At 42.9% G+C, this 20,502-nt stretch overlaps 2 protein-coding genes across 7 annotated transcripts; one reads left to right on the top strand and one right to left on the bottom strand.

Moving 5' to 3' along the window:
- Nucleotides 1-104: 104 nt before the first annotated feature.
- On the bottom strand, nucleotides 105-19,792 carry LOC306935455 (inosine-uridine preferring nucleoside hydrolase). 3 transcript variants are annotated; one of them, XM_079518527.1, is made up of 7 exons: nucleotides 19,678-19,792; nucleotides 9,326-9,432; nucleotides 4,019-4,206; nucleotides 2,536-2,715; nucleotides 2,027-2,138; nucleotides 1,392-1,528; nucleotides 105-1,013 (listed from the first exon to the last, which is right to left on the bottom strand). In XM_079518527.1, exons 1-7 carry the CDS (start codon nucleotides 19,758-19,760, stop codon nucleotides 666-668), a joined length of 1,155 nt encoding a protein of 384 aa, XP_079374653.1. In that variant the 5' UTR covers nucleotides 19,761-19,792; the 3' UTR covers nucleotides 105-665. The 3 variants fall into 3 exon arrangements, with proteins under 3 accessions (XP_079374653.1, XP_079374654.1, XP_079374655.1); XM_079518528.1 differs by having other exon boundaries at nucleotides 9,326-9,426; XM_079518529.1 differs by having other exon boundaries at nucleotides 9,326-9,398; nucleotides 19,678-19,773.
- Nucleotides 11,628-16,566, top strand: LOC306935868 (uncharacterized protein). Of its 4 annotated transcripts, none has more exons than XR_013791428.1 (3): nucleotides 12,745-13,373; nucleotides 13,607-15,885; nucleotides 16,119-16,566. XR_013791428.1 is itself a non-coding variant. In XM_079519160.1 (3 exons), the coding sequence occupies exons 2-3, from the start codon at nucleotides 14,096-14,098 to the stop codon at nucleotides 16,137-16,139; spliced, it is 1,293 nt and encodes a 430-aa protein (XP_079375286.1). In that variant the 5' UTR covers nucleotides 12,745-13,373; nucleotides 13,607-14,095; the 3' UTR covers nucleotides 16,140-16,566. The 4 variants fall into 4 exon arrangements, 2 of the variants coding, with proteins under 2 accessions (XP_079375287.1, XP_079375286.1); XM_079519160.1 differs by having other exon boundaries at nucleotides 13,607-15,367; XM_079519161.1 differs by lacking the exon at nucleotides 16,119-16,566 and having other exon boundaries at nucleotides 11,628-12,855; nucleotides 13,607-14,734.
- Nucleotides 19,793-20,502: the final 710 nt, after the last annotated feature.

The following is a 20,502-nucleotide window of genomic DNA, read 5'->3' as shown; positions in this document are numbered from 1 at the left end:
CGCATCCATCTATATCCGACACTGACCGTTTACTTCTAGGGTCATACAACTGAGGTATGTGTCTACGAGGGTTATTCATCTTCATTGTGCTTTAACGAGTCTCTTATAAAAACAAACTTGAAAAATCTGTTTTATCTTGAAAGTGCTTAAGTTAGTTCTAGTTGTACAGTAGCCTAGCTGTCATTCATATAGTCCTAGTTAGTAGTACAGTACCATTCCATATGGATAATGGTCCCAATTGTTATATTGTAGATATTCAGTCAATAGTCATAACATGGATGTATAACAAAACGGACATCATGACCCTATAGCCAAATTCCAATACCCCAAATCTCGGCCACTCACACTCGCTCACTCCAGCATTGTGGTGTTATGGTGAAATTGGTGACCTGCTGAAATAGTGACAATCGTGTACGTGTAGACATCACATAATGTCAGTGTCTGAATGTAAATCGTTTGTTCATTAGCAGAGTTCAACCTAGCGGTATTCAGGCCACATATTTAAAGACCTCCATGTAAGTTGTGTGAAGTCCACACAATGGTAACATATTTCGACAGGTCACCATAATATGCCAGGCTGGAGTGACCGAGTGGGAGTGAGCGAGTGGCCGAGATTTGGGGTATTGGAATTTGGCTAATGTACCTCAGTGTACTATAAACAGCTATTATTTCAAAGCATCCATCATCATCTTCCTGAACTTTTCCAAATCCACCTTCTTCATGATGTGGGCTTTGTGAGTCTTCTCCAGTAGGTCCTGAGTGTCCACTATCATCATGCCTCGGGTGTATGTCCCCGCCAGTTCCACACTGACTGGATAATGGTCACTCTCAATTATGAATGAGTCATCAACGGCGGCAGCCACTGCGTACGAATCGCATGAAATGAAGCCTGTCCCGAAGACAAACTCCTTCTGGGAGCGTTCACTGGAGCAAGCCTCGATGCTATGTTGGAAGACTCGTTTCATGAAGCGGGCCTTGTTTGTGTCCTGGGCCAGCCAGGCGTCACAGAATTCCTACAGTTAACAAAACGGAAACATCAACCAAGTGTACACTGGATGATTATACAGTATGGACAAAAATATGTTTGGTCAAATATCTCAACATTGATACTGTGCGAAATACTATCTGCTTTCACAAAATATAACCAGTAATGCCTTTAACTAAATGGGTAAAGGCAAATAACAGCTAACAACAGTCATGTACAAATGATATTACAGCAATGCACCTTTAAAAGCAGGAAATGAAGATATCTATCATATTTCCTAGCCCTAGTCGCAACCCTAACCCTGCATGCACGCAGCATTGCTCATAGCCCATTTTATCTTAATCACGGGCTGAATGACAGTATTGAATACTATTGCCAGGTTTAATAAGAGTTATTTCTCACTCACCCAGGACAGTTTGCTGTAACAGGTGAACTCCCAGCAGGCCAAGTAGGTGGGACACTGGTAGTCGTTCAGTACAATGTATGCAGCTTCTGGATCAGCAGCGAAATTGAACTCGCCACACGGAGTGCAGTTTCCTCGCGCTGGTAACGTGGTATAACATGAACACAAGGTCACTGGTTGCAATGTGTAACTCCCATTATATTTTATTGTAGTAGCAAAGTATGGAAGCCCATTTGAGTTTTTTTCTTGTAATTGAGAAATATGTAAATATGACATGTCATAACTACATCATTGTGCCTATAACCTTAATTACATGCATTTATAGACAATGTGGAATTCCAAGATATACATGGTAATCAACTAAGGCCTTTTTAACCCATTTTGACCTGAGATCAGATACTAAAAATGTCTTCTACATCCTGACAGTTTTCTGAAAAAGCTATGTTTCTATGTCAGTCGTTCTTCGATTTTTCAAAAAATAGCAGATCTACAAGCTCATAGCGCGCCACTTGGTGGCTTTTTCAATAGCTAAAGCATAACACAAAAGGGGTTCCCGCCCAAAATGCGTTCATTTTATTCAGTGGCAGAAATGGGCATCCAAAACAAAGTAATGGTGAAATTCAGTATTTATTCCTTACATTCAGTGTTGCCTCCCATGATGTAGAGTCCTTTGAGTTTGCTAGGTAGGGATGGATCCATCCTAACAGCCAGAGCCAGGTTGGTGAGTGGTCCTGTTGCAACAAAAGCCACCTGAGAAAAATACATAGTGCAGTTGTGACTATGCTCAACACACTCCACCTAAACAAGTCAAGACATTGCAATGATGTGTTTTGGGGGTGTAAATCTCTTATATTGTTGTCTAATTTCTCCCCCAGATGTTGTGAGCGGAGCTGAGCTATGCGTAATGCAACAATAGTACTTGTGTCACAGAACGGTAAACACCGGTATCAATAACATGGTTGTTTAAAACAGAATACAGCATGTTTACATCCCTCCTCTCCTCTCCATAAATTAATGCTCTGAACGAACGTGTTGGTCAATGGTCATGATGAGTAATATGTGTCTTTGTCTCTGTATTTATCTGCTAATAGGTGTAATATTGCTTAGTTTAGTGTGTAATGCCCAAACAAGGAAAATAAAATATCACCTCTCCAGGGTTTTCGTCAACAATCCTGATCATGGCAGAAACTGCACTCTCCTTCTGTACCATGTCCAGACCAGGGGCGTTGGGGTCTGGAGCGTCTCCCAGTCCGTCCATCCCATGGAAGTGACCTGCACTAATGCCCTTCCCGAGGACAGGCTTAGCAGCACCTTTGAACACTGGAATCTTGTGCAATGGAAACAAAGAATGGTACACCAGGGTTTAAAGAAAGCACCAGAAAGAAACCCTGAATTATCTGTCTCTCAAGACAGTCTGTTGGCGCCCACACAATTTTCAAATGCTTCTGCCTAAAATTGGTAAACATGCATTTCAGAAGTGCTGAAAGATAATGCGAATGTCCCGTCTCTCCCAATTTTGGTTTGGCCTTCGCCATTTCATAATGTAAATCTACTACTACTACTGTAAATCAAATTAGTCTAAAATAGAAAAGCAGAAATAGAAATTCATGAATGGAAATGACAGATGACAGCTACCTGAGGTGCATTCATAGAGTGTGGAAAAGTTGTCCGGCTTAATAGACTATGGTGGGACAGGACATCATGCAACAATAACACAGCAGTTGTTTCACTACTGAACAAGCATGTATGTAGTGGTCACTGTAACCATCAGTCATCACATCACAATCTCATGCAACCCCTGCCAGTGCCAAAATTGGGATTTCAGTTGGCTGAGGTACCATGTCTAGAGCAGGGGCGTTGGGGTCTGTGGCAGCGGTGGCCGAACGGATAGCGGATCGGTCTTGATACCGGAAGGTCGCCAGTTCGAATCAGCTGTCCGACACGTTAAAATTACCACCGCTGAAGTGCCCTTGAACAAGGCATTGAACCACTACAATGAAATGTGTTCTATGAGCAGGGCCTGGCTGGAAACAAGTTCTTGAGCTTAGCCCAGATACCCTGGGTAAATATAGTAATCATTTAATTTCATTTCATTACACTGTCTGGTTTTCCTCAACAACCTCTCCTCGTGTGGCTGAGGGAACAACATTATTAAGCTCACATTAGTACGCTCTCTAAATAGCACCCATACACATCATATGACGACGGGTTTCAATCCAATCACATACTCCAATCAATCAAGGTAAATTAGTATTGTCCATTGTCTTCATTTCATCAAATGCCACTGAGACTGGTTCAAACGTTTATTTTAAACCAAGGACAAACGTTTCGGCTATCCAGCCTTTGGCTATCCAGCCTTTGGCTGGATAGCCGAAACGTTTGTCCTTAGTTTAAAATAAACTTTTGAACCACAGTCTTGGTGTGTGCGACCCATCTCTTTTATTTTGATATGTTTTGAACGGGTGGCGCACCTATAGTCAGAGCGCGGTGGTCATATGAAGATTGATCAAATGCCACTGGTCATAGACAGCAACCCAGTTTGTGAAATGCTCTGGGATGTCTGTAAAACCATTGTTGTTGTGACAAACGCCTCTCTGACCCAAACAAAAAAACAAACCATGCCACCATACCTCCAATTTATTACAGGCTTGCAGAACACGCAGGGTATTCTTACAGACATTCTCCACGGTGGTGTTTCCGTGAACACAGGTGATGCCCAGCACCTCCACGTTGGGCGCAGCCAGCGCTAGCATGATGCCCTGAGCATCGTCCACTCCACAATCGACATCTAACAACAGCTTCTTACTCATAGTGGTCCCTGTAGGAGCACAGTGAAAAGGGTGTAAGACATTACAAATAATATTGTAATGTTTTTGAGACAGAAGTATTCAATGTGTTATTCTAAGGACTGATCATCACACACTGAATATGCAGTCTGTCTGCACTATTCTCTGCACTATTCTCATTAAGGTCTGAGGTGAGGAACTGGCTTGAAACATCCCACAGCTAATCCAAAACTCAAGATGAAAGTTGAAGTGGGCGGCCAAAACCTAGGCTACAATGTAGACTGACAGCACATCACAAGTTCGAGCCCTAATCCCAGTGACCTTTGCTGTGTATCACTCCCCATCTCTCTCTCCCCATTTCCTGTTAGCCTATACCAGACCTGGGCATTGTACGGCCCGCGGGCCAAATACGGCCCGCCGGCTGACTCTGACCGGCCCGCGAAAGATTACTTGATAATTACAAAATGAAACATACTTTCATTACCATATGGGTGGACTAAAACCGCATTGCTTTTATTTTGAAGCCCATGTATTCTCACTGCACGTAATTAGCTAGGCGGGAAATAGCTGTTTTCAATACATGATAGTTCAGTTGGTGATGAAAGCATGAAATTTGGCACAGATGACCTTCATATGACCCTAATCGATAATCAACCTCCGGCCACGCAGAATTCCAATTTTTTCAAGGTGGCCAGCCAGTTTTAAAAATGGCTGCAACTGTACATACGTTTTTGGACTATATGACTTTGCTGGGGCTGTAAATATTTTATATCCCCTCAATTTGATATAAGAGAATATGTTCTGGAGGTATTTATACCAAGTACGATATAAAAAGTAACATTAGGTTCCAATATGGCGCCATGTTTTCCAATATGGCTGCCAATAAACTGTATAAATGTACATCTGCTTATGGTTAATGCACAGTTGGTGATACAAACGTGAAATTTGGCACAGATCACCTTTATGACACCCTAATTCATAATCAACCTTGGGCAATGCAGAATTCCTACATTTTTCAAGATGGCCGCCAGTTTTCAAAATCGCTGCAACTGGACCTACGTTTTGGATAATATCACTTTTCTGGGGCTGAATCTTTGATTTCCCCCTAATTTTGATATAAGAGAATATGTTCTGGAGGTATTTCTACCAGGTAAGATAACAAAATTACATTAAGTTCCAATATGGTGGCATGTTTTCCAATATGGCTGCCGATAAATTGCATAACTGTACTACTCATGATTCATGGCTCATGGTTAATCCACAGTTGGTGATACAAGCATGACATTTGGCACAGACCTTTATACCACCCTAATTGGTAATCAACCTCGGGCCATGCATAATTCCTCAATTTTTCAAGATGGCCACCAGGTTTCACCAGTTGAAACTGGGCCTATGTTTTGGACTATATCCTTTTGCTGAGACTGTAATATTTTTTTATTTCCCCCTCATTTTGATATAAGAGAATATGTTCTGGGGGTATTTCTACAAAGTAAGATCAGAAATAACCTTAGGTTCCAATATGGTGACATGTTTTCCAATATGGCTGCCGATAAATTGCATGAATGTACATCTGCTCATGGATAATACACAGACCGGATACAAGCATGAAATATGGCACAGATCACCTTTATACCACCCTAATTGGTAATCAACCTCGTGCCATGCAGAATTCCTCAATTTGGGAAGATGCCTGAAGCCCAAAAGCCCAATTGACAAGTTTGTATTGTGTTATTGCAGTACCAGGGTACACTGGTTGACACTATAGCTGTGATACTCAGCATGGGGTTCAATGCTAATACATTTTCTAGTTTCCTAAATGCTGTTTAGCTTGCCCCAAATTAAAGTTAAACAGCCGCACCTGAATTGACATGATGTGCCAGCGCGGGAGAGCCGAGCCAAGGAAGACAGGGCTTTAGTCTTTCGGAAGGTGTACAGATCATATAGGAAATTCATAGCATTGGATGAATGATCGGACTGGGGGTAGGATAGTGATGTTACTGAGCCCAGCCCAGTTGTATCCCATAATTATTGTAGTGTATTTTTTGCCAGGTGGAAACCTGGCATACAACAGCTCATTTTATTTTAGTGACCTAGTCATGATTGACTGCCCCTATTAAAGCCAATGTATGTGGTCAGACTCCCAGTCTGACCACATACTCTGAAATGCCGCTTAAGCTATATGAGACTTGTGTAGCAAATCGCGTAGTAGCAACCTAGTCATGATTGGCTGCCTCCGAAGCCCTCACACAACGCAACGCGGCCATAACAAAACACAGTGATTGAACTAACAAAGTTGTTTTTACAAAATTAATTGCATGCCAATTATTTTTGACCCCAGGCAACTTGATGATGGAATTCAGTTGACACTTGAACAAAGCTACATACCAAGACTCATGGTAACAGTTAAAAACATCAACATTGGAAAGAAAAAGGAAGTTAATATCAGAAGAGAAGTGTAAAGTATATTCGGCTAAATTCACTCGCAGCAGCCTTAAAAGTAACATCTGCCCATTTGCGCCACATTTTAAAGTGATTTGGTAGCTTTTGAATGACCTGTAACAAGACAGACAAAACTAAGAATCTGCACAAAGCCATAACTGCATACCAAGCTGCAAAGATGTGCCAAAAACCTTCACCAAGCTTTATCGGATCTAAGTTTGTGTATGGTGATGGTGACCATATTTCAAAATATGCCACGCTATTTGAACCTAGGTCATTGAAAACCTAAATGGATCCTGTGTATGGTAATTATTAATACAATTATTATTTAAGCACATGTGGTGTTGGAGCTCATGTTATAAGATCATGTGGATTAACCATAATCATTTATCGGCAGCAATACTGGAAAACATGACGCCATATTGGAACCTAATGTTATTTCTGATCTTACTTGGTAGAAATGCCTCCAGAACATGTTCTCTTATATCAAAATGAGGGGGAAATAAAAAAATACTGCCCCTGCAAAAGGATATAGTCAAAAACGTAGGCCCAGTTGAAGCCATTTCAACTGGCAAAAACTGGCGACCATCTTGTAAAATGGAGGAATTATGCGTGGCCCGAGGTTGATTACCAATTAGGGTGGTATAAAGGTAATCTGTGCCAAATGTCATACTTGTATCACCAACTGTGGATTAACCATGAACAGATGTACAGTTATGCAATTTATCGGCAGCCATATTGGAAAACATGCCACCATATTGGAACTTAATGTTATTTTGTATCTTACTTGGTAGAAATACCTCCAGGACATATTCCCTTAGGTGGAAATCAAAGATTCAGCCTCAGCAAAGTGCTATAGTCCAAAATATAGGTCCAGTTGCAGCCATTTTTTAAACTGGCGGCCATCTTGACAAATTTAGGAATTCTGCATGGCCCAAGGTTGATTATGAATTAGGGTGTCATGAAGGTGATCTGTGCCAAATGTCATGTTTCTATCACCAACTGTGCATTAACCATGAGCAGATGTACATTTATGCAGTTTATTGGCAGCCATATTGGAAAACATGCCGCCATATTGAAACCTAAAGTTATTTTGATCTTCTCTTATATCAAAATGATGGTGAAATCAAAGATTTACAGCCCTAGCAAAGTGATATAGTCCAAAACGTATAGGTCCAATTGCAAACTGGCGGCCATCTTGAAAAATTGTGGAATTCTGCGTGGCCCGAGGTTGATTATCAATTAGGGTCATATGAAGGTCATCTGTGCCGAATTTCATGCTTTCATCACCAACTGAACTATCACATCAATTTCCCGCCTAGCTAAATCTGCACGTCAACTGTGCACGTGAATTGCGTGTGATTGAGAACCTGTCTTCCTTCCTTCACCCCCTCATATGCGAAAATGTCGGCTTTTTGGATTTATTGGTGACAACAGTGTCTGTGAATGCAAATAGCCATGAAGCCCAGCCGAGCATTCAGCTCCACAACACGGTAGGGCAGGCGCATGATTACCAAACTTCCTCGCAGGAGGACAAGTTAAATCCCATTATGCTTTATTTAGCCCGCTCTAACCCGCCTCGCCAATAAAGTTAACTTAAGATGTCTTAAGATGCTGCATCATACGGCGGTGTTGCGCCCCGAATGTGGCATGCTTCTGAAGTTCAGAACGGTTGGGCGATGCGCCGTGAGCTTGTGGATCGTCTGTTTTCGGCACGCGAGTCGACACCGTTGTGCCACAAAGTAAATCTGGCAGAACGTGCACACATCAATGCCTGCCAGTCTGCCAAGTCTCAACAATATCATCACTGGTTGGCTTGTTATTGTGTTTTCAGAACGTCGTTGTTTAATGGTTGTAAGTGACTCAACACTCATCTCACGCTGATAGTAAGCAGCGTGCCATGTGGGTTGTGAAAGTGGCACCTCCAGGGTCCTCCGTATGGAAGAACAACTATTAAAACAGCTACCTCTAATGTTCTCATTGTTAAAATAAAATGCTAGTATTTACATGACTTGTAACTTAGTTTTCAACTGGGAAAGGAAACGTCTCAAGAATGCAAGTAGAACGTTTTTAAAAAATCACACCCATGTGAAATGAGGGGCGCTCTTATTGTACATCATAAATGGCCATTTACTGCTTTTTATATAGAAATAAAATTTATATTATGCATAATTTTTTGCCTTTTTGGCCCGGCCTTCCAAAATATTTTCTGTTTCTAATTTGGCCCCTTGGGAAAAATAATTGCCCACCCCTGGCCTATACTGTCCTATCAATAATAAATGCATGAAAAGCCCCCCAGCTCTGGTCCATAGCTCATAGGGATTCTTTTTTCACCGGATGGAAAAATCTTGTCTGGGGTTTTCTCTTGGCAATATCGGTAGAGGGTGCAGTGTAAAGTATTTGTCTTCCGATGCCAAAAAGTGCATTTTATACATGTGGTGGGGGGCTCGGAGTGCGTCCACCGCAGAAAGTAGGCTTTCTAATCACACAACCCCCCCACCCCCACTAACACTTTGGTTAATCTTTATTATGTTAGCCAATGAGTAAGCAAATGTACGCAGGCTGTAAAACGCATACAATAAATGTTACAGAATGCTTTAAATTGTAGGCAATAGAGTAGACAATAGTCATCTGTGTAAACTATGCACTCTGGTGCCAGTGTCTGGTGCCAGTCTGAAACAAAGGCACGATGTGTCATTAAAAATGTCTTACCTTTAACTGGGTATTGTGAATGGGGTGAATTGTGCTGTGTAGAGGCTGCCGGTGCTCCTTGTCTGAGGAGAGACTGGGACAAATGCTTATCACATGTGAACCTGAACCTTCGTGCAAAGGGGCAAAGGGGAAATTGGAGGGGGAGGAGTTATAAATGAGAGAAGATCACCAAGAATCAATGTGTAATTATTTGTTTGTGTTGTATTTTGTAGTCCAGTCTGTAGCTGTCACGGGGCAAAACCCATGACACCACAGTGTAAAACTAGACATTCAAGTACTAAAGCAGGGGTTTTCAACAGGTGGTCCGAGAAGGTATTTCATGTGGTCCTTGACCATGCATTTAGTAATGTAGGATTTGTTGATTTTTGTAATTTTCTTTACAATAGTTGATAAACAGTGACCTGAATGACCCGGTGACCTATGATGACCATGCATGTACATCATTTACTGACAAGTTGGAGACCAAGAAATTCAACAGAAAAAGGGAGGGGGGATCAGGGGGGAGTGCACCGTTTTGTCTGGTTGAGTCATTATTATTAGGAAATGATTAGTAGTCAATGGTTGAGAAACATATCTCTGCTGTCGGGAGGAAACCTCATAACTCCAACATGTTCATTTTTCAGGAAATTTAAAATGTACATTTTTCAGGAAATTAAGAAAACCATATATATTTTTTAAAACAAAGCAATACAGCCTCATCAAAGTTGGTGTTGTAACTTTATATATTGTCAATTACTGATGGGTATTTTCTTACCATATGATTTATTGTTTCTTATTTTATGTTCACATCTTATTACTATGTTAAAAAAGACCTTGTATATCTTCTTGTATCTGGTGAACAGGACTGCCCTGTCACACAGTGATGTCATATCAATATTTGCATGTGTATTAATTCCACTATCAGCTGTCGCCCACTCCAGATTGTCATGGTCATTATACCCAAAAGGGAAATAAGATTCAATGGAGAAACATGGAAAACAACCCGACAACAACCTTGCTCTTAAAGATGAGGATAAACATACACTCTCACCCTATGAGATAAATGAACAACAACAGAATCCTAATCACGGAACGTGATTAAAGTCGAAAACAGGATTCAGACCATCGGACGCCCATGACAGCCTGATGACATCTTACACTGATGGGACCTTTCAGCCTATTGAAATGTGACAGCTGAATCCTAATCAATGACATGTTTTTCAGTATATATGTTTGTGCAAAATGATATGTTGACATTCAGAGTGTAACGGACCCGCAGTCGAGACTTTTAATGTGAAGGGGCTTTTCTTGGTGGTGTCATATATGCAAAAACATGGAGCCCAAACTGGCCCAATCTTGTCATGATTGGGCCAGCTGCAGAGAATCTGGTGATGGGGAATTAGGCTCAGCTGTGGTGCTGGGGTTAAATGCTGCCTCAGGTTGAGGAAGGGACGCTATGGCAACAGATATGGCAGCAGAGTAACAGAACAGAAGTGTTCAAAGGGTTTGTGGACCATGGACCGTCACCGGATGGAAAGGCCTAAGGAAAGGACTCACGGCCAAACTTTATGAAACAAATGGACGCCATGCAATGAAGCACATGCCACTTTAGCACCCAGCTGGAAAGGGGACAAGGTGAATTTCTTTAATGGTTATTTGGTCTGACTGGGTCTTATTCTTGTGGTTTATTGTTGTGGTTTTCATATTGCATTTTGATATGGTAGTTTTAAGCTATGCACTGTATGGCTTTTATTGGTTAGGTAATTATGGTTTATGGGAATGTTTGTTGCTGATATTAAGATTTTTGATATGTTGTCTATTGATTATTGTCTGATTTATGATACATTTTATGCCTGTTTCTTGTACAGTTCTACGTTGATTACCAATAAAAACTTCAAAATCATCAGTTCAGTCTTCAACCTTTCATGGCCAGCTGGGTCCGCTACAGTAGAACTTTACCCGGAATGGACTCATCACTCATCTCTACATCCACCTGCAAGAAAATGGACTTCTCTCACTCTGGGGCTGCCATCAACCAAACTCAACTAACCCTGTTGTATGGATCCGGTGAACAATTGCATTAACACAAACACGCACAACAGAATGGAACGTTACGAAACAAGGACTGCTACAATATGCATTTTCACAGTAGCTGAATTCAATTTTAGTTTGTGGTTCTATGATGTACACGCCAGTGAAGATACATATTTTGCCAAAGGTTTTGTATAATTTAAGGTGTTGAATTTACAATACAAGTTAAAGGTACGCATTTGTTTACGGTGTTATATTTAAGGTCTTTATTTACTTGCTCTCATAGCCAGGTTTATTATTGTAATTTCACATAGGCCATTATTAGCATGGCTGCAAAGGATTCAGAGATGGACTCAGGAAAGGTTGATAATATGGTAAAAAGGCTTCTCTGCTTATATGACGAGTGGAAGGTCATTGTACGCACAGTAAGAACGCAGTTAAAGTCAAAGTCCAATGCTGAGAGCGACCTAGGAATTCTAATTGAAACACTGGTTAAGAGTAAAGAAGACATTTCGAGACTATATGATGAAATCAGAGAATACATCACACCTGATATTGTGATAAAACGACGAGTTGAGGCATGTAAATGTATTTCAGAGGACATTTTTAAAATAGAATACAAGAGGTTTCTAGAGGATGAATTTAATGGAATCTTAGTGCAAAAACGGTTTAAAGAACTGCTTGACTGTGAGCCTCACTCCTTTGGCCCTCCAACACAAATCAATTCCAGATATGGCTGTCATTCTACACCGGCTTTGGTGGTAGCCAGCCATGTGGAGGCAGCAGAGCTTGCTGCAAGGGAAGCAGAAGTAAAGAAACGGGAGGAGCAGATGAGCTGGACGGAGCAGTTTGAAGCTGGACGGAAGGAGCAGATGAGCTGGACGGAGCAGATTGAAGCTGGACGGAAGGAGCAGATGAGCTGGACGGAGCAGTTTGAAGCTGGACGGATGGAGCAGATGACATGGACGGAGCAGTTTGAGCAGGAGCGGGTGCAGCAAAGGAAGCTCCAGGCTGCCGCACAGGAGCGGGAGCAGCAGAGGAAGCTCCAGGCTGCCGCACAGGAGCGGGAGCAGCAGAGGAAGCTCCAGGCTGCCGCACAGGAGCGGGAGCAGCAGAGGAAGCTCCTGGCTGTCAGAAGAGCAACAAAAGGAGATCCACCACTGCCAGACACAACAGCTAGGTCGGGTGCTCCGGATCGCAAAGAGGAAAAGGGCATCGAGGAACAGCTGGAGGTGAATGAGGGAGTGGCAGCAGTGAAGCCCAAAGACTCAGCCCAGCAGGGTGCAACGGCCGTAGCCTCAGATCCCAAGAGGCCAGGGGATTCAGTTGGAGCTGGTGTTCTGCAGGTCGGAGGGGCCGAGCCTCATGCCATCCCTCAGAATCAAGCTGAGGGCCAGGCCCCCAAAGCAGTGGCTGCCAAGGAAGACACCCTGGCTGCTTTAGTAGCGACACGAGCAGCTAGAGGAGCACCACTGCAACAAGGACGACGACCAGATGAAGTACAGGCATCCGTACCCAAGGTGGGAGGAGGAATCATGGTGGGAGAAGGGTGGTTCAGATTATTGCTACCTATTGTGAAAATCTTAAATGCGTCTGGGGTCACATGATTTTATGTACAAATAATTTGATCTAAAGGGTTTTAAAAATCACTTATTTTTGGTGGGAGTGTAACGGACCCGCAGTCGAGACTTTTAATGTGAAGGGGCTTTTCTTGGTGGTGTCATATATGCAAAAACATGGAGCCCAAACTGGCCCAATCTTGTCATGATTGGGCCAGCTGCAGAGAATCTGGTGATGGGGAATTAGGCTCAGCTGTGGTGCTGGGGTTAAATGCTGCCTCAGGTTGAGGAAGGGACGCTATGGCAACAGATATGGCAGCAGAGTAACAGAACAGAAGTGTTCAAAGGGTTTGTGGACCATGGACCGTCACCGGATGGAAAGGCCTAAGGAAAGGACTCACGGCCAAACTTTATGAAACAAATGGACGCCATGCAATGAAGCACATGCCACTTTAGCACCCAGCTGGAAAGGGGACAAGGTGAATTTCTTTAATGGTTATTTGGTCTGACTGGGTCTTATTCTTGTGGTTTATTGTTGTGGTTTTCATATTGCATTTTGATATGGTAGTTTTAAGCTATGCACTGTATGGCTTTTATTGGTTAGGTAATTATGGTTTATGGGAATGTTTGTTGCTGATATTAAGATTTTTGATATGTTGTCTATTGATTATTGTCTGATTTATGATACATTTTATGCCTGTTTCTTGTACAGTTCTACGTTGATTACCAATAAAAACTTCAAAATCATCAGTTCAGTCTTCAACCTTTCATGGCCAGCTGGGTCCGCTACAGTAGAACTTTACCCGGAATGGACTCATCACTCATCTCTACATCCACCTGCAAGAAAATGGACTTCTCTCACTCTGGGGCTGCCATCAACCAAACTCAACTAACCCTGTTGTATGGATCCGGTGAACAATTGCATTAACACAAACACGCACAACAGAATGGAACGTTACGAAACAAGGACTGCTACAATATGCATTTTCACAGTAGCTGAATTCAATTTTAGTTTGTGGTTCTATGATGTACACGCCAGTGAAGATACATATTTTGCCAAAGGTTTTGTATAATTTAAGGTGTTGAATTTACAATACAAGTTAAAGGTACGCATTTGTTTACGGTGTTATATTTAAGGTCTTTATTTACTTGCTCTCATAGCCAGGTTTATTATTGTAATTTCACATAGGCCATTATTAGCATGGCTGCAAAGGATTCAGAGATGGACTCAGGAAAGGTTGATAATATGGTAAAAAGGCTTCTCTGCTTATATGACGAGTGGAAGGTCATTGTACGCACAGTAAGAACGCAGTTAAAGTCAAAGTCCAATGCTGAGAGCGACCTAGGAATTCTAATTGAAACACTGGTTAAGAGTAAAGAAGACATTTCGAGACTATATGATGAAATCAGAGAATACATCACACCTGATATTGTGATAAAACGACGAGTTGAGGCATGTAAATGTATTTCAGAGGACATTTTTAAAATAGAATACAAGAGGTTTCTAGAGGATGAATTTAATGGAATCTTAGTGCAAAAACGGTTTAAAGAACTGCTTGACTGTGAGCCTCACTCCTTTGGCCCTCCAACACAAATCAATTCCAGATATGGCTGTCATTCTACACCGGCTTTGGTGGTAGCCAGCCATGTGGAGGCAGCAGAGCTTGCTGCAAGGGAAGCAGAAGTAAAGAAACGGGAGGAGCAGATGAGCTGGACGGAGCAGTTTGAAGCTGGACGGAAGGAGCAGATGAGCTGGACGGAGCAGATTGAAGCTGGACGGAAGGAGCAGATGAGCTGGACGGAGCAGTTTGAAGCTGGACGGATGGAGCAGATGACATGGACGGAGCAGTTTGAGCAGGAGCGGGTGCAGCAAAGGAAGCTCCAGGCTGCCGCACAGGAGCGGGAGCAGCAGAGGAAGCTCCAGGCTGCCGCACAGGAGCGGGAGCAGCAAAGGAAGCTCCAGGCTGCCGCACAGGAGCGGGAGCAGCAGAGGAAGCTCCAGGCTGCCGCACAGGAGCGGGAGCAGCAGAGGAAGCTCCAGGCTGCCGCACAGGAGCGGGAGCAGCAGAGGAAGCTCCTGGCTGTCAGAGGAGCAACAAAAGGAGATCCACCACTGCCAGACACAACAGCTAGGTCGGGTGCTCCGGATCGCAAAGAGGAAAAGGGCATCGAGGAACAGCTGGAGGTGAATGAGGGAGTGGCAGCAGTGAAGCCCAAAGACTCAGCCCAGCAGGGTGCAACGGCCGTAGCCTCAGATCCCAAGAGGCCAGGGGATTCAGTTGGAGCTGGTGTTCTGCAGGTCGGAGGGGCCGAGCCTCATGCCATCCCTCAGAATCAAGCTGAGGGCCAGGCCCCCAAAGCAGTGGCTGCCAAGGAAGACACCCTGGCTGCTTTAGTAGCGACACGAGCAGCTAGAGGAGCACCACTGCAACAAGGACGACGACCAGATGAAGTACAGGCATCCGTACCCAAGGTGGGAGGAGGAATCATGGTGGGAGAAGGGTGGTTCAGATTATTGCTACCTATTGTGAAAATCTTAAATGCGTCTGGGGTCACATGATTTTATGTACAAATAATTTGATCTAAAGGGTTTTAAAAATCACTTATTTTTGGTGGGAGTGTAACGGACCCGCAGTCGAGACTTTTAATGTGAAGGGGCTTTTCTTGGTGGTGTCATATATGCAAAAACATGGAGCCCAAACTGGCCCAATCTTGTCATGATTGGGCCAGCTGCAGAGAATCTGGTGATGGGGAATTAGGCTCAGCTGTGGTGCTGGGGTTAAATGCTGCCTCAGGTTGAGGAAGGGACGCTATGGCAACAGATATGGCAGCAGAGTAACAGAACAGAAGTGTTCAAAGGGTTTGTGGACCATGGACCGTCACCGGATGGAAAGGCCTAAGGAAAGGACTCACGGCCAAACTTTATGAAACAAATGGACGCCATGCAATGAAGCACATGCCACTTTAGCACCCAGCTGGAAAGGGGACAAGGTGAATTTCTTTAATGGTTATTTGGTCTGACTGGGTCTTATTCTTGTGGTTTATTGTTGTGGTTTTCATATTGCATTTTGATATGGTAGTTTTAAGCTATGCACTGTATGGCTTTTATTGGTTAGGTAATTATGGTTTATGGGAATGTTTGTTGCTGATATTAAGATTTTTGATATGTTGTCTATTGATTATTGTCTGATTTATGATACATTTTATGCCTGTTTCTTGTACAGTTCTACGTTGATTACCAATAAAAACTTCAAAATCATCAGTTCAGTCTTCAACCTTTCATGGCCAGCTGGGTCCGCTACAGTAGAACTTTACCCGGAATGGACTCATCACTCATCTCTACATCCACCTGCAAGAAAATGGACTTCTCTCACTCTGGGGCTGCCATCAACCAAACTCAACTAACCCTGTTGTATGGATCCGGTGAACAATTGCATTAACACAAACACGCACAACAGAATGGAACGTTACGAAACAAGGACTGCTACAATATGCATTTTCACAGTAGCTGAATTCAATTTTAGTTTGTGGTTCTATGATGTACACGCCAGTGAAGATACATATTTTGCCAAAGGTTTTGTATAATTTAAGGTGTTGAATTTACAATACAAGTTAAAGGTACGCATTTGTTTACGGTGTTATATTTAAGGTCTTTATTTACTTGCTCTCATAGCCAGGTTTATTATTGTAATTTCACATAGGCCATTATTAGCATGGCTGCAAAGGATTCAGAGATGGACTCAGGAAAGGTTGATAATATGGTAAAAAGGCTTCTCTGCTTATATGACGAGTGGAAGGTCATTGTACGCACAGTAAGAACGCAGTTAAAGTCCAATGCTGAGAGCGACCTAGGAATTCTAATTGAAACACTGGTTAAGAGTAAAGAAGACATTTCGAGACTATATGATGAAATCAGAGAATACATCACACCTGATATTGTGATAAAACGACGAGTTGAGGCATGTAAATGTATTTCAGAGGACATTTTTAAAATAGAATACAAGAGGTTTCTAGAGGATGAATTTAATGGAATCTTAGTGCAAAAACGGTTTAAAGAACTGCTTGACTGTGAGCCTCACTCCTTTGGCCCTCCAACACAAATCAATTCCAGATATGGCTGTCATTCTACACCGGCTTTGGTGGTAGCCAGCCATGTGGAGGCAGCAGAGCTTGCTGCAAGGGAAGCAGAAGTAAAGAAACGGGAGGAGCAGATGAGCTGGACGGAGCAGTTTGAAGCTGGACGGAAGGAGCAGATGAGCTGGACGGAGCAGATTGAAGCTGGACGGAAGGAGCAGATGAGCTGGACGGAGCAGTTTGAAGCTGGACGGATGGAGCAGATGACATGGACGGAGCAGTTTGAGCAGGAGCGGGTGCAGCAAAGGAAGCTCCAGGCTGCCGCACAGGAGCGGGAGCAGCAGAGGAAGCTCCAGGCTGCCGCACAGGAGCGGGAGCAGCAAAGGAAGCTCCAGGCTGCCGCACAGGAGCGGGAGCAGCAGAGGAAGCTCCAGGCTGCCGCACAGGAGCGGGAGCAGCAGAGGAAGCTCCAGGCTGCCGCACAGGAGCGGGAGCAGCAGAGGAAGCTCCTGGCTGTCAGAGGAGCAACAAAAGGAGATCCACCACTGCCAGACACAACAGCTAGGTCGGGTGCTCCGGATCGCAAAGAGGAAAAGGGCATCGAGGAACAGCTGGAGGTGAATGAGGGAGTGGCAGCAGTGAAGCCCAAAGACTCAGCCCAGCAGGGTGCAACGGCCGTAGCCTCAGATCCCAAGAGGCCAGGGGATTCAGTTGGAGCTGGTGTTCTGCAGGTCGGAGGGGCCGAGCCTCATGCCATCCCTCAGAATCAAGCTGAGGGCCAGGCCCCCAAAGCAGTGGCTGCCAAGGAAGACACCCTGGCTGCTTTAGTAGCGACACGAGCAGCTAGAGGAGCACCACTGCAACAAGGACGACGACCAGATGAAGTACAGGCATCCGTACCCAAGGTGGGAGGAGGAATCATGGTGGGAGAAGGGTGGTTCAGATTATTGCTACCTATTGTGAAAATCTTAAATGCGTCTGGGGTCACATGATTTTATGTACAAATAATTTGATCTAAAGGGTTTTAAAAATCACTTATTTTTGGTGGGAGTGTAACGGACCCGCAGTCGAGACTTTTAATGTGAAGGGGCTTTTCTTGGTGGTGTCATATATGCAAAAACATGGAGCCCAAACAGGCCCAATCTTGTCATGATTGGGCCAGCTGCAGAGAATCTGGTGATGGGGAATTAGGCTCAGCTGTGGTGCTGGGGTTAAATGCTGCCTCAGGTTGAGGAAGGGACGCTATGGCAACAGATATGGCAGCAGAGTAACAGAACAGAAGTGTTCAAAGGGTTTGTGGACCATGGACCGTCACCGGATGGAAAGGCCTAAGGAAAGGACTCACGGCCAAACTTTATGAAACAAATGGACGCCATGCAATGAAGCACATGCCACTTTAGCACCCAGCTGGAAAGGGGACAAGGTGAATTTCTTTAATGGTTATTTGGTCTGACTGGGTCTTATTCTTGTGGTTTATTGTTGTGGTTTTCATATTGCATTTTGATATGGTAGTTTTAAGCTATGCACTGTATGGCTTTTATTGGTTAGGTAATTATGGTTTATGGGAATGTTTGTTGCTGATATTAAGATTTTTGATATGTTGTCTATTGATTATTGTCTGATTTATGATACATTTTATGCCTGTTTCTTGTACAGTTCTACGTTGATTACCAATAAAAACTTCAAAATCATCAGTTCAGTCTTCAACCTTTCATGGCCAGCTGGGTCCGCTACACAGAGCACTTAGGAGAATTCTCTATCCTTTACAACTGTACACGCTCTGAATCTGAAGAAGGAAACTAAAGAAATCTGAGGAATACTTTAAGAACTTGTGTCTTGTGTCAAAAACTCCTTTCAGGTTTTTTACATTACTCTAAGTTCATCTTTTTGTGTCATGATACCTGGTGTTCACACTTTTCCAGTGAAGTCTTATAAGGTCGAGGTATTTGCTCTCTAGGCTATTTCCCTAGCCTCAGCTATAAATCTATCAACCATATTTTTTAAAACAAAGCAATACAGCCTCATCAAAGTTGGTGTTGTAACTTTATATATTGTCAATTACTTCCATGAGAGGGGGAGAAATGTATATTTGTACATCTCTAAATCTGAATCCCCCACCCACCCCTTTTCCCCCTCACTGTATATGTTTTGTTTCCCTTTTTACCTCCTCTGATGATTTCCTGTTTTTGGCTATAATAGTGTATATTTATTTGTACGTCTCTAAATGTTATGATGAATTGAACATGGTGGACCCTGTTGTAAACAAGTTTATCATGGTGTCGTCCACAGTAACAGTTTTTGTATTGTGCTTTCGTTTGATAATTGAAATGTATATTTTGCATACTGTTTCAATCAAGTTTCAATCAATCAATTATTGAAAATCATTGGAATTGGGAAAGCTGCCTCCACGAGTTCCACAACAGACAGACAGACATCAGTGCTGTAATGTAGTACTACACTGCAGTACGAGATTGTAATGCATTAGTGTTTATAACGCATTATAGCGTGGCCATGGAACACCAAAAAAACGAATCGTCCATAGTGGTGACGGTCCCAAGCTCCGGTTGAGGGTGGTTCACAACAAGCAAAAAAAATCACTGCTATTCACTGCTATTTGCAATTAAAAGGTAATAATAAATAATGAATGGTGAAATGGAACGTAAATGAATCGTAAATAAGTCATGTGGTCCACATGTTTTTTGCGCTCACCTTGCAGTTGCCACCTTATTGGTGCAACAAAAGGCAGCACCGGTTCCAAGACGTCTGCAGATTAATGCCACCGCCATAGACATATGGCCACCGCCATACACACCATCCGCACAGTGGAAAATAATATGCTTCCGCAACGCCGCCATATTCTTAAAGGGACAGTTCACCACCTTTTCGAGTGGTGCGCTAATACAATATAATAGACCGTAAAAAATAGGTTTATACAGGAACAGAATGTCAGAATAAGTTTAATATAATATCTAGAAATAATTTAAACGTAGACGAGATGGATAAAGCGCTAAATTAATAATTCATTTTGAGTTGAAAAGCCTTTATTTTTTTCATTTTTCTGTTGCATGTGGTGTGGACTTGTGGGTGCACGCCAGGGTTCCTTTCCTTAGCCTGGTTAACCAGTAACCACTCGTTTTCAAGAGGTAGTGGTTAACCAGGCTAGGGGTCCCTCGCCGCCCTTTTAAACGTAAACGCAAATTTATTCTGTTTAGAAAAGTTCATAGTACAGTAGGCTACATAACATATTAACACTACCATATATGACAGCATTTGGCAACATATTCCGTATACTATAGGCTATCAGCATAAATAATGAAAAGCAAAATAAATGTAAAAAATTAAAATCCACTGTCTCTTTATAGGTAGGCCTATAGTACAAAAGATACATTGGCCTATTGTTTGGTAAACTTTCCTTCATGAATCATGGTGCAACAATACAATTTCACTTTAATTTACAAACATCTGTGCAGTGCTCGTATACTTTCAAGTGCAACAGCTAGTAGACCTATAAGTTGTATCATCATGCAAGTTGCA

This window comes from Electrona antarctica (genome assembly GCF_951216825.1).
Source record: "Electrona antarctica genome assembly, chromosome: 13".
Lineage (NCBI taxonomy): Eukaryota > Metazoa > Chordata > Actinopteri > Myctophiformes > Myctophidae > Electrona > Electrona antarctica.
This window is presented reverse-complemented; position numbering and strand designations above follow the sequence as displayed.